This window comes from Chamaea fasciata, unplaced genomic scaffold (assembly GCF_029207755.1).
Source record: "Chamaea fasciata isolate MVZ Bird 193981 ecotype frontalis unplaced genomic scaffold, bChaFas1.0.hap1 SCAF_3, whole genome shotgun sequence".
Classification (NCBI taxonomy): Eukaryota; Metazoa; Chordata; class Aves; order Passeriformes; family Sylviidae; genus Chamaea; species Chamaea fasciata.
In genome coordinates this window covers 31,167,644-31,181,311 of record NW_027094088.1, presented here as the reverse complement: position 1 = coordinate 31,181,311, position 13,668 = coordinate 31,167,644, and the positions used below count along the sequence as shown (strand labels likewise).

Sequence of the window (13,668 nt, the reverse complement as noted above, 5' to 3'; positions counted from 1 at the left end):
TTTTCCTGGCTGTTTCAAATATGTATTTCCTGGAGGACTTTGGATCTGATGGGGTCATCAGAAGCACATGTGCGATTTTCATCTTTCCAAGTGATTTCTCCTCTCCTACCGTCCTTTCCTTACCAGCACTGTATGCTGATTTGACATTTTACCTGTCTGTCCACCTTATTTTCCACTAAACCAGCCTCTCCGTCCCCGACTCTTGGGGAGGTCCCAATTTGTTTCTGTGTGTCTGGCTGGGTCTCCTCGGGGTTTTTTGGGGTTTTGTTTGTTTGTTTGTTTGTTTTTGGGTTGTTTGTTTGTTTGGGTTTTAATATTTTGTTTTTGTTGTTTGGTTGTTTGCGTTTTTGGGGGGGGCGGGGGGGAGAGGTGTTTAAAAGTAATTTTTTTCCCTACACCGCTTCGTCTGGAGGTGGTCTGCCGGCCAGCTGCACACCGGGACTCTGGATAAAGGCGGATCTGATATTTAGAGCTGGAGATGGAGCGTTCTTACCCAAACCCGAAAAAAATCGCTAATAAACAACCCCCGCCTCCCGTTTATTTTAATGGTAAAGCGATAGACCTTCTTCCCGAGCAAGGAGGCACCTCCTCGATGCATGGAGGGGAAGCTTTGAGCACTGCTGTCCGCAGCAAAATAGGAAGAAGGTTCTCCCGCAGCCCAGCTCCGAGGTTTATGTATTTTTTCCAAATCCCAGAGCTACTCTCCTTCAGACAAAACCCTCACCTTTTCCTTGTGTACTGAAGCACTGAAAGTTCCCTTCAGTATATTTTTCTTGGCTGCCTGAGCCTCAACGTTTTGATTCACTAAGCAGAAGAAGTTAAAGAACTCTGCAGTAAGGGCCAGTGCCCAGTGTTTTCATCGCCGCCCCCCTACATTATTTGTCATGCTCAAGTGAGGGTTTGTTCAAGGCAAAAGCCTGCTCATACTGGGCTGCATTTGTTTTTCCTAAAGAAGGCAAGAGATTTTGTTTCCGGGTCTGGTAACAGGAGCCCCAGTGCCTTACACAAACATCGCTGGGCAGGCAGGGGCACTCCCAAGGCTTTTCGTTCCGGGGCTGCAGCAGCCCCCCTCAAACACACTGAGGCGTTGCTCAGGCCCAGACTGCTGCACCAGGTTAGCTCACAAAAGTACGCCAAGCGGGCGACTTTTCCCGTGTGGATCATGTCGAGTGTCTCCAAAATGGCTTATATAATCCAAAGGAAAATGCAGCCACCCAGCCTTGTAGATGAGTGTCCCGATTACCCCCAATAGCCTGGGAGGGCTTGCAAATGGAAGATACAACCAGTAAGCTTTGGCATACAGTCTCCTACCCAAAGGAAAGGCTCGTCCTCCTATAAACAGACTACCTGTCTCCGGAAAAATGTCGGAATTTTGCCACATCTCCAGTAATCTGTCGGGATGCTCTCTTATCGCATCCATCAGTATTTCTCCGTCAGCGTGACGAGCTGTGCCTTGTCAGGAAGGACAGAACTCCTGTCTGTCTCAAAATGAGCTTTCTGTCTCAAAATGAGCTTTCTGTCTCATGGCTCTCTTCAGCATAGCACCACGTCCGTGAACGCTCATACAATAAAATACAGCAGAAAAAAAACCACTACGGTAGTACACGTGAATATTCAACACCCTGCTATCTGAAGGAATGACTGCATTTATATTTTGGGGGCTGCAAATGCTGAATGCATGGTATAATTAAGATTTTATTTTGAGATCAAACACTGCATACATATATATTACGTATTCGCTTCCACACATTTACATGGGTGTGTATGTATATGAGACAGAGAGTGTGGTTCTTCCCAAACTGTCCAAGCTATAGGGGATCTGCCGTGCAGTTTGCCTACCACATCCTGGCCTCAGTCCGAGGATAGCCAGGGATAAAACCTGCCGGAACCGAACCGTCTTTTTATTTATGCTCCGAAACCCATGCAGGTACCCCAGGAGCAACCAACCCTGAGATAAGTCCCATGTAACCTAATGCTAGTGAATCATAACTAATCTGTTTAAAACCAAGGATTAGTCACGTCAGTTTCGGCATATTCCTCTATCGGGAACATTTTTTGTGCGTGGAAAATTGGAGGGATTTGGGCTAATTTACCAAACATCAGTACTAAGGCAAGTACGGTCTGATAAAATGAGTCTTAACATGTTCGGGGTTTCAGGTTGCATTACACACGTCCCATCATTGGGGCTTTGAGCTGTGTGCGTCCTTAATGCCACATTGACCTGCAGAATTTTTTTCCTACTGCATGATTTCTGTTTCTAGCCATCTATAAGTGGCTTCAGCGACTCGCCCTCTTTTAATTCATCCATATATAAGTGATCCTCACTGAAATGTACATGAGTTTTCACAGATCCCACTCTCTCAAAGGGCCTTTCTCACCGTGTCAGCTCTTCATTTACTTTCGCCAATCGAATTTTGCCTCCTCTGTGCAATATGACCTTTTATTAATCATGTAAACCCCATCCTGTCTTCATGCTGCCTCTTTAAATATTCCCCATCTTGGCTTTACTTTTTCTCAATATTTCTTTCTCCAGCGGGCAAAGCCTTAAGGCTTTATTTCGGTTTTGAGGCCATGATTTATTAACCTAGACATTCTGTTTTCCTTCCCAAACTCATTTCTATCTACAAAAATACAAAATAACTAACTAGCCAATTAATTAATTCTTCACCATATTGCAGCACTGCACGTGTTATTTTGCAGGGAGCAGAGATCTTCTGCAGCTCTAGAAAGCAATGGTTCCTCTACTTGCAAAATGTTTATTCTTAAAGAAGCTAAAATTATTAGATGCCTCTCAACGGAAATAACAGGATCTTCTATTTAGACCCTAATGCACGTAATGCCACACTGGTATGCTCCCACAGCGCAGGCATCAGCCACATCATCTCTGCTGCTGAAAAAATCACCCCAAAGCACAGAAACGGGGGAAACATAAACCCGAATGTACCACATTTTCTCCGATAAAATATTGCCCCCCGCTGCACCCCAGCATAACCCGAAAACTGGATTTATAACCGCGACCAAGGGAGAGCTTTTTTTCCGGAGACCGAACCTCCCCATTACCGACATCCATACATTCCCTTCTGTAAACTTTTAACGGGACCTCAGAGAAATGTGCTTTTAGCGGACACCCGCAAACGCACAGAGGCGCTAATCCGGACCCAGATTACATCAAATTAGGACACTGCCCGCGCAATACTCCCACTGATTGAAATTTCAGCCAGCATCTGAAACCTGGACACGATCTTTGCTGATCTACACATATTTCTATCCCGCTTGAAGTCATATCGTTTTCTCGGTTTATTTTTCACAAGAAAATAATTCTAAAGAAGATATTAAAAGAGCAAAAATGAAGTTATAAAGCAGTTTGCAAGTTCTGAGAACATTATAAGCACGTAACACATTCAGCTTCTAGCAAAGACGGAAAGAGAGGGAGCAAGCTGCAAGAGTCCAGACCTCCGTTAATGGGGCAGACTGGCAAGCAACCTGCCCGTCTTTTTTGCCACCCGGTGCTTACAGGAAAGGAAATTAAAAAGAAAGAAAGAAAAAGGAGAGGATTAGAGAAATCTGTTTCCCAGCATCCCGCAGGCGCCGGAAAGACGTTTGCAGCCCAGCCTTGCTGGACCCCGGAGTGTGGTCTGGGTCGGTTTGCCCACCCGTCCTCGGGGCAAGGTGTGGGGGGAGAGGGGGCGGCTTTTTGCCAGGACAGGCTGCCAGCGGGGCAGAAAAGCCTGCAGCCCGCACGGCCGTGCCCTCGGGGAGCAGGTGGGCGACCTCTCCTCTTCCCTCAGGGCCCGCACCGCCCGTCCTTCCCCGTGCCCTTGGCTCCCCGCTCCCGCAGGGCGACTTCAGCTGCCCCGACGCTCAGCCCTTCCCCGGACCGGGCCGGCAAGGGCCCCGACGTACCCGGGACAAACGGGGCAGCGTGGCGGGGCTCTGACCGCCCGACGCCGCTTTTCCCGGCGTCCCCACCAGGACGCCAGCTCTGCTTTGCTTAGGGCTGAGCCCGGAAACACTCCGCGGGCGAGTGAAGCAACCGTACGCAGAGTTAGATTTCTAAATTTTATTATAAAATAAAAGCAGAAATATTTTCCAAAGAATGTATTCACATAATATAAACAATAAACAAAACTAAGGTGAGTGACTTGCGGTTGATACTGTCGTTTAGGTCTAAATTGAGCAGCAATTTCTGTTTTCTTTTTAAAGCCTGCTCCAGCCCGTGTTGCACACCGAGGGCAAAATCTACCTCTGCTTTCCTTCGGGCCGGAGCCGGGCCATCACTTCCTTTCCCACCCAGCAAATGGCGAAAGCACCACATGGACAAGGCCAAAGAAGCTGTCTCTCTGCATAGCATCAGCTACAAGAAGGTTACAGAGTCTGCCTAGAGCGCGTGTTGCTGCTATATCTTGACTACAACTTTTGTATTCTTAGTTGAAATTGTACATCGTACACCTGCCACGGTTACATAACTACAATAGAATAACGGGAGCGATGTGTAACTTTCAAACAGGCATGGCAAGAGCAGCCTTGCGTTCCCCTTTCTTCCCCACCCCCCGAAAAAAATAAAAATATTACAGTGTGCCTCTTCCCACACAGACCGGCCCGATCGGGTGACACCACTGAGAGATTTGTGAAGTTAAGGCTGGAATGAGCTGCTACACCGATCAGCCTTACAGCCTGCCGTGAAAATCACAGCCCCTGTCCAACAGTCCTTACACGCCTGAAAACACCTGTAAGCAACCCTTAAGGCTTTTCACAACATCAGCTACCCACAGCGGAGTCCACTACCTTGAAAACCTGCAGCCAGCCTGCTGCCAAAGGGCATAACACATCCACTAAGGTGTTTGTCATTGCTTTCAAAGTCCCTGGTAAGATTAAGGGGGGAAAAAAATGAGTAAAGGAGGGCTGGCGCAAAGGAGGGAGCGTGTACAGGGTTTTAGGACCCCAGATCGACCAAGTTAGATGACATAGGGTTGAGAATGGAGTCCTGCAAGCTGTGGTGGTGCATGGGGTCGGCGCTGGGCACGGGGATGGCGCTGGGGCCCTGGGGGTGGCCCAGGCCGTGCAGGGGCTGCAGCCCAGGGTTGGAGCTGAGCAGCAGCGCGGGGCTGGAGGAGGTGTGATCCGGGGTCCCTGACGGCGTCTTCTCGTCCTCTGAGCTCCCCAAAACTGTCTTATTCCCGTTCATTGACGCCGAGAGCGGGTTGTGGCTGTTGGAGTTGGAATTCTCGTTGTTTTCCCTATAGGAAACACAAAAGAGGGAGGGAAATCACCATGCGGCCGTGGCTCCGGGGTGCGCGCCGCGGGAGCGGAGGCGGCAGGGAGCTGGCTCCGAGGAGCAGCGAGCGGAGGGGAGTGCAAAAACAGTAGGTTTAAAAACTCTGCCAACCTCTAAGGCCTCTTCATCCGGCACTTAGGTCTAAGGTTCGCTAAACTTGTAAATAGTCTCCCACTAGCCCAGCGGAAAGTGTCACTTTGCCAAACCGTAATTTTCTGCATCCAAAGGGTTTGCACAGCGTGAGGAGGGGGGCGGAAGGGAAGGGAGGAAGACAGTATAATGAAAGAAAAAAAAAAAAAACCAAACAAAACTAAGAACCCTCCGACTTTTAAACTTTAAAAGCGGTCTAGGAGCCGAAGAGGGATTCAGCCATGATTTCTCCTGAGAAGGCCAAAGTCCGGCGATCTGCAAGGCAGGACGTCTCCGTGCAACAGAACGGCCTCCCGGGCTCACATCAGGAGGGAAAGTCTTTTGCTTAAGTAACTGGACATTTTTTTTTTCCCTCGCCCTGAGCTTCAAGCTCAAAACATAGCCCAATATGGACGACAAAGAAAGAGAACAGAGTTAACCCGCTGCTTTCCTCCGCATGCCCGCCACTGCTCCTCCGTGCCCTCCCGGGGCGGCGGGGGCGCAGCCGGGATGGGCCTCGCACGGCTCCGCGGCGGGAGCCGCCGGCACCGCTGGTGCGCCTGCCGACAAAGGCTCGGAAAGGCAGGACAGAGTTTCGAAATTCACCACCGGGTAAATACCTAGAAATCGCTGGAGGAGGGCGAAGCCCTTGCAGATATATCTATATATTTATATATCTATATATGGGGGAGTTTTTTGGAAACGTGAGTGGCAAGAAAGAGTCGGGGTTGCCGTCCAGGTTTACGCGGCCTCCATAGCCCTCGTAGAAATACTTTAGACACCGTTCTGCCTGAAATACTGAAGGCAGTGCAAGCCCATTTAAAAGCTTCTGCGGAAGTTTTGTAACCCACTATCTGGCAGAGGGGCCCTATCCTGCAGGATTTGGTCGACAGAAGTCAAGCACTCAAGGGTTTTCCTCACTAAGGGCTGCAGGATGTGGCTGGAGACACTTAGTGCCAAAAAAAAAAAAAATAGACAAGAAAGCTCTGTTTGAACAGGTTTCCTTGAGTGGATGGCAATCCCATGAATGGTCTGTTTTCCAACGCCTGGAGTGAAATATTAGGTTGAGTGTATTTTTCAATGTCAAAAATACTATTTGTCTCTGGAGACCTTTAAAATTTGATTCCCCGGAAAAAAAAAAAAAAAAAAAAAAAGGAATGGAATAAGTGTAACCTTCATTTCCTTTGAATATTTGAAGGTGAGTCCCTGCTATCAGCAATAAAAAGGATCTCTAACATCTCGTAAAACCAACACTTGTGAGGATTTGAAGGAAAATTAAAGCTCTAGCACGGTTTCAGGAAATGAATAGAGCAAATCTGTGCCCGAATTTGCCGGGCTGCACAGCAGCGTGGCCGCGGTGCTGCCCGCTTCCGAAACACGGTTGGGAGAAACCAAAGGTTGCAAGAATTCTCCTCCGAGGCGCGGATTTACAAGATTCTGATCCGCTAATTAACCGCGCAGATCATACGATTGCCTGTACAGACCGGGCGATTCAGTGAGCTAGTGAATGCACTAAGAGGACCTTTTTTGCTTCTTCGAATCGTCTTCCTAAGGCACAGGGACTGTTGATGGAAAAGTCATCCCGAATAGCAAGGGATGTAGACAGTAACCTCTTCCCGGCGATTAATGGTCCCTTCTCTCTACTTAGCGCCAAACACACAGAAGCAGAATCATAGTCGGCCTAAGAACATGCACCTATTGACTTGCGTTCATGAGCACCTTGCTGGATGGCGAACAAAAACTGCAATGTCATGAGCGAGGCAAGAAGTTGCTCCACTCAGCCGTTGTCCAGGTCTCCTGCCGCACTCCAGGAGCCGAGGACAGGGGACATAGTTGTTACCAATCCCCAGACCCACGCGTTGCCGGCTGCCCCCCGGCTGCCCCTTTCTGCTCCAGGGGAACCCTCAAGGACACGCTCGGAGCCGTGAGGGCGCGGAGCCCTTGTCCTTGGGCCCCGCCGCCGTCGGCCTCTCCCAGCGGGCCGCGGACCCCACGGGCACCTCCGGCCACGGCTCCTGGCTGGGCTCCACGCCGGGTTGCTGCGGGGAGGAGGCGGCAACGCTGCTTAACCTGGAGTCGCCGCAGGCCGTGCGAAGCGTCCCTGGCAGCAGGAGCTGCCCCCGGGGCCGCCGCGCCGGCTGTGCGGGGAGTGGGGCGTCGGGGGGGACGGGTCTCTGCCGCCTCTCCCGGGGCTACTTTTGGTGGATAGACGCCTTCACCGAGAGCCCAGCTCGCTCGCCTCTGGTTTTCTGGGCGCCCTCGAGGCGGAGAGCCCGGCCCCTCCCGGCGGGCAGGGGCAGACAGAGACACTCGGGGTGAGCACCGGGGTCGGGGAGCCGCGGGCGCCGGGGAGCAGTGGGGAGCCCTGGGGAGCCGTACCTTTCCTTGGCCTCGGCGGCGCGGTCCCGCTGCCGGCGGTTCTTGAACCAGTTGCTGACCTGGGTGGTGGTGAGGCCGGTGGCCTCGGCCAGCTCCCGCTTCTCGCGGGGGGACGGGTAGGGGTTGTGGGCGTACCACTCTCGGAGGACGCTGCGGCTCTTCTCCTTGAAGCAGTAGCTGGTCTCCTCGCCGTCCCAGATGGAGCGGGGCAGCGGGAACTTGCGGCGCACCCGGTACTTGCCCACCGCCCCTAGGGGTCGCCCCCGCAGCTTCTCCGCCTCGATGTAGTGCGCCTTCAGCCAGAGCTGCTGCAGCTTGGGGTGGTTATGCGCCGAGAACTGGTGGCTCTCCAGGATCTTGTAGAGCTCGCGGAAGTTGCCCCGGTGGAAGGCCACCACCGCCTTGGCCTTCAGGACGCTCTCGTTCTTGTGGAGGTGCTCGCAGGCAGGGAGGGACCAGAGGAACCGCCCCAGCCGCTCGATGTTGCCGCCTTGCTGAAGCACCTCGCAGACGCAGGCCACTTGCTCTTGGGTGAAGCCAAAAGTCGGGAGCATCGACATGGTGAGCCCTGCCGCGCCGCGCGCCCTACGGCCGCATAGAGGGGAGCGGCGCTGGGCGGCGGGCAGCGCCCGGCATGCGGGGCCGGCCCCGGGGCGGCGGCGCCCGGCGGGGCCCGCTTGGGCGTCACGGCCGGGCGCGGGAGGCCACGGCCATCGGCGGCGCCCGGCCCCGGGGCGGTCGCGGGAGCCGGGGAAAAAATGCGAAGAGCGACGAAAAAAAGTCTCGAGAGCCCCGAGCGCGGGCGGCTTTTCCCCCCGGCCGCCGCCTCGTTTTTGTAAGTCCAAGTTGCGAGAGTAACTTCGTGCCTCTTTTGTCTCCTATCTGCAGCGCTCGCAGCGGCCGCGGCTCTCACACCCCCACCCCCCTCGGCCGCCGGTTTGGGATCTCCCTGCTTCCCCCCCACCCCCCACCGCCAGATCCCACATAATATAGTGGTAAAGCCCTGCTCCCTCGCTCCTCTCCCTCTCGGAGTTTTCCCCCTTTCCTTCTCTCTCTCCTTTTTTTTTTTTTTTTTTTTTTTTTTTTTTTTTAATAATATTATTCTAAGCTGGCATGAAAAGTGATTATCCGCGCTGTGATTGGTCCGGTTATCTGACCCGGGGACTGCCAGGAGAAGACAATAGTTTTAGTCAAATTATTTGCCATGGTGACGCTGTCAGTCAGGGGTAACCCGATCTGTTTTGAGGTGGCTCCCCGGCTGGGTTGACAGATTGCTCAGATCCACTCAGAGGCGGCCCTGCGAGCTGAGATATTAGCTAGCGAGGGAGAAATTTCCGTCGTGATTGACGCTGCAGGCGCCCGTCGGGGGAGAGGGGGAGCGCGGAGCCCGGGCCCCTGCTCCTCGCCGCAGGGCACTGCGGCGCGGCGGGACGGAGCCGCCATCCCGGCCGGGCCCCGCCGCCCTGTCTGGATCCCGCAGCCCCATCCCGGCCCCGCCGCTCCGGACAGCGGGCTCTGCCGTCCCTGGCACCCGCGGCTGCGGTGGGAGGAAAAGCCCGTCTCCGGCCCTCGCGGAAAAATAACTTTCCAAAAGCGTTCCCTTTAAGGCCCTCTCCCCAGCGCCCAGTAACCACTGTTGGAGAGCTTTATAAGGAAGGGGCCTCTCATGTACAATGGAGACCCTGTTCGTGACCTGGGATCCCATTACACGCTTCTCGTACCTGCCCAGGAGCGAGAAGAAGGCACGATGATACCGGGCCTTGGAGGGATTGCCTCTCCATGAATCTCCGGCCGTGCCCCACCACGCTCCGGCGTGAAGGGCGCTGGGCATTTGTGGTCACTGGACGCCGGGCATTTATTTATACTCGATTTTCAGAGCGTGTCGGGGTGTTTCATCCAGGAGAGAAGCACGTGTGAAAGTGTAAAAGTCAGAAACACTTCGCTTGATTAAACGGACCCTTATCACCCACGCGTGCCCTTTGCACACCGCGATTTAAGTTTACCGAGTCTGCGGGGCAGGGACCCCCATCATTTCTCGTCCCTTGTTGGTCTACACAAAGTGAAAGGCGAGGGATGGAGGTTGTGCAAGCTGCAAGGTCGAGGGAGATGGTGCGATGAGCGGGTGAAGGGAGCCGCGGTGCCGCCTCGGGAGCGGCTCACGGAGTGGCGGCCAAACGGGACCGCCGGGGCGGAGGCTGGCGCCGGGGATCGCCCAGGTGAGGGCACTCGGGAGGAGCCTCCCGGCCACAAACTCAGAGTAGTTTCCACGGCCTGTTATGCTCCCCTTTCGCTGGGAAATAATAATTAATCCCACAAGCTCTTTTTACGGTATTTGCAGTCCTGACAGGAGAGCTCTCTGCAATTGTGGGTTCCTGCCACGGTACCTTTTTAGCCGCCCCGGCGCGTCAGGGATTTAGCGAAGCCACAAGAGACCGGACTGCGCCTCCCCGCCTCGCAGCCTGAGCCTCCGCGACCGACGGACCGGGCCTCCGGGCGGGCCCGGGCGGGCGCAGCCGCCGTCCCCGGGGGAAGGCGAGGCTGGGGCGGCGGCGCGCAGCACGGCGGCTCCCGGCGGCGGCCGCTCCCGGCGAGGAGCCGCGCCAGGGCTGCGGCCGGGGGAAATGCAGCGGGGGAGGGAGGCAGGAGAAAGAGGAGGAGGAAGAGGGCGGAGTAGGGGGGCAGCGGATCAACCGTGTCCAGCTCCCAGCAAGTCCGAACGCCTGTGCGTATCCGCGGCGTACGCCCGTACTTTCTAGAGTGCACTCCTCTGTGGAATCTGCGTCGTCCTCCTACCTGTCCGTCCGGCCTTTTCACGAGTGCTGCCGTTAGGAAAGAGTGGCTAGCGGGCGGTTCCCGCCCTGGATCCTCCGGGGACGGAAAATAGAGAATTCTTTTTCAGGTCGAGAAAATAACAGCCCAAATTCGTTTAAAACAAAATCGGGCGTGTTGGTGACGGGTCGGTAAAGCCCCCTCCATGATGCTCCCTCCGTTCCTTTACGAAATGAGCTCTCGACCGCTAGTGCCGCGATTCCGGCCGATCTCCGCAGGATTCAAACTGTGCTTGTTTGTAAACGAAAGCATTCCCATCCCAGCGCTTCCTAGCCAACCTCAACGGCTGGATGGTTCACAGCCGCGGCTGTAGCGAGCAGTGACGGGACGGGACAACCGCGCCACTCCAAAGGTTGCTCTGAGCAGAAACGGCAACAAAACCACAAATGCCCTCTCTCGTCCCCGACCTCTGCGCGCACACACCGTGTGCCTCCCGCTCCCTCCCGCAATGAGGACCGTGGAAATAATGAAAAGTGCCCGCGAGGTTTGAACTGTGTCTCCCACCTCCCCGCTACTATGCTCGGTCTCTCCACGTTTATTAGGGATATACCTGACTCCCCTTCTTTCTATCTCACAACCACAGCGGTTGAATCTGAACGGGAGCAGCTGTTAGCCCTAGCTAGAAAGGAGATGTCAAAACCTGTTGCATAGATTTAGACCAGAAAAAGAGTCTTCTTAGCATCTTAAAATGTGAGTACAGAGTTTACACTCCAGTTCCTCCGTAGGCGCTTTCACTTTAGGCTGCCTAAGCAGGGCTGCAGCTTGCATGTAACATAAGTTCACTTCCCAGAGAGCTGGGCAGAGGCAGGGCTACCGCCTTCCCGGGCACCCTGTATCAGCTTGCGTCCTAGAGCAATCGTAAATTAGTGACATCTGGATCCAAATTCTGCATAACTGCTTTTATCTTTAGGGAAAGAGAAAAAAAATTTCTGCGTGCTAGAAGTCAGAGCAGATACTGGCTGCACAGCCGCGGCACGGGGCGAATCGCACTGTAGTGCCTTGTAAGCGAAACAGGCGATTGGGAGAGGAGCTTTTTTTGGCATTTGCGAAGGCTCTCGTTCTCTGCCATTATATTTCAGAGCAGGAGGAGCGAATCGCCTGTTCACGTTTGCCCCTGGACCGACGAGGTCGTTTCGCCTTGCTGCTGCCAGCTCTCTCCCGTTTAGCTGTCGTGGAAAGTTTGAGCTGAGCCGACCCAAATTTTTGCTCGGCTCCGCTGCCGCCGGGCGGAGAAGGCCGGGGTTTCACCCCGCTCCGGGCCCGGCTGTCACTTTGCCGAGGGCCCACTCGGCAGGCGTCTCACCCCTCCCCCCAGCAGCGTGCGAGACCGTCAGGGTCAACACAATCTTTGGGAAACACGACTGAAATTAGAAGGTGGTTTTTATTGCGACGCTCCACTCATTTGCTGTGACACAGACTGGCTGAGGAAGGGGATGTGGGCGGGGGGTTTTCTTCCGAGGAGCCTTTCCTTGCAGAGAACTGCTCCATGCCCACGAGTGAGTGCCAAAGTAGAGCTGCAGTTACCTGGAAATCACCTTTTCGGCTCTGCCTCCGCCGTCCCTCTGTAGACAGCAGCCTGTATGGGAGGCTGCAGGCCCGCATCGTTCCTGTTAAACAGAGGAGCCGATTCACCCAAGCTGCCTGGCACCTTTCCGCCAGCCTCCTCAACCACTGCTTTTGCGGAGCCTCTCATCCTTTTCACCGGGTTGGGCTCGGGACAAACCTGTCACGCACTTTCACAGGGCTGTGGACACATCCCCTCCTGCCAGCCAGCCGTGGGCTCGGCAGGGAGACAGGGCGCTTTTATCGGCAAGGGTAGCAAACAAATGATAAACCTCACAACTTTCACATGCCAGAAAGAAACACATCTTCCCCGCAGATGTCCACTACCGTGGCGAGGACTGTAGGGAGAGCAACCAAAATGACAGACAACTACAAGTTTTCGTTTCTTTCTTTCTTTCCTTTCTTTCTATTATTTTTTTTTTCCCTTTTGGCGGGACTGCAATATGCTTTCCCCTTAAAACCGGTGGAGTTTACCGAGACTGAAAGCCTGCCGCAATTAAGCTGTTACTCTGGCTAGGTTTTTCTTTCATTTATATACATATATATTTACGGCGTCATAACGACCTTTGCCGCGATACTGGGCCTACCTTCGCCGCACCCTCCAACCCGGGGGTTCGGCTCAGTTTCCCCGGACTCACAAGTTTTTCCGTGACGGGACTAGGGCTTCTTTAGGCGGCCAAAGCCCACCCGGGATTCCCGGAGGCAGTTTAGCAACCCTCATCCGCGGGTTGTTCCCCCGGCCCCCACGTTATTTATTACATCTTTTATTTATTTTTGAGTTTTGCTTAAAACCCGAACCGTTCTATCCGAGATGGCAACAAGTTCTTGTCTCGAGTAAAAAAAAGAAAGCACGGCAAACGATCACTGCACATAAGTAAATTAAGACAAACAACAATTGCTTGTTGTTTCGTGATCTGGGGAGAAAGGAATAATTCAAAGCTTTTGCTGCGCGCAATGCACCGTTCCTCAAGGGGACGGGTCAAGGATTTCAGATATGTAGCGGGTAACTCGATTATGCTAACAAACTCCGCTTGAAAGGGAAGGCTGGTGGGTGCGGGGAGGGGAGCGGGGTGCTGGGGACCGGGGGGACTCTGCTGGGAGCCGCCGGGAGCGGAGCCTCTGCCCCACGGAGCCGCCCCGCTCCCCGCGCCCGCAGCCCTGCCGCTCCCCTCCAGCACGGAGCCGTTCCTCCACCGGCCGGACCTGACATGCTCGAGTACCGTCTTCGAAAGAGGTGTATTAATCAGGAGATGCGGGCCTGATGGACGTGACTGAGCCGGCCTGGGTGAACCTTCCCTCCCTCGCCCCTGGCCACCCCCCGCTGAAATGGGACTCCGGGAGGGGGGACACTGTGTCCCCAGCTCAAGGCGCTGTGACCTCCCGAGCTCCCCACGAAATACGATAGCCCCCCCCTCCCCACCAGCCGATTAATGTGGCCGGTCCTGATTACTTTTATATTACCCCTTCTCAATCTCAGGCGAGGGGCTGAGAGT

The 13,668-nt window shown here is 54.2% G+C and overlaps 1 protein-coding gene across 1 annotated transcript; it reads right to left on the bottom strand.

Annotated features, from left to right (window-relative positions):
- Positions 1–4,045: 4,045 nt before the first annotated feature.
- Positions 4,046–8,659, bottom strand: SIX2 (SIX homeobox 2). Its single transcript, XM_066178488.1, has 2 exons — positions 7,784–8,659; positions 4,046–5,237 (listed from the first exon to the last, which is right to left on the bottom strand). The coding sequence occupies exons 1-2, from the start codon at positions 8,341–8,343 to the stop codon at positions 4,934–4,936; spliced, it is 864 nt and encodes a 287-aa protein (XP_066034585.1). The 5' UTR covers positions 8,344–8,659; the 3' UTR covers positions 4,046–4,933.
- Positions 8,660–13,668: the final 5,009 nt, after the last annotated feature.

Excerpts from the sequence above, each read along its gene's own strand:
- SIX2 (XM_066178488.1), bottom strand. The coding sequence starts at position 8,343 with ATGTCGATGCTCCCGACTTTTGGCTTCACCCAAGAGCAAGTGGCCTGC. Across the intron at positions 5,238-7,783 it reads GCCGCCGAGGCCAAGGAAAG|GGAAAACAACGAGAATTCCA; the intron begins GTACGGCTCCCC and ends TGTTTCCTATAG.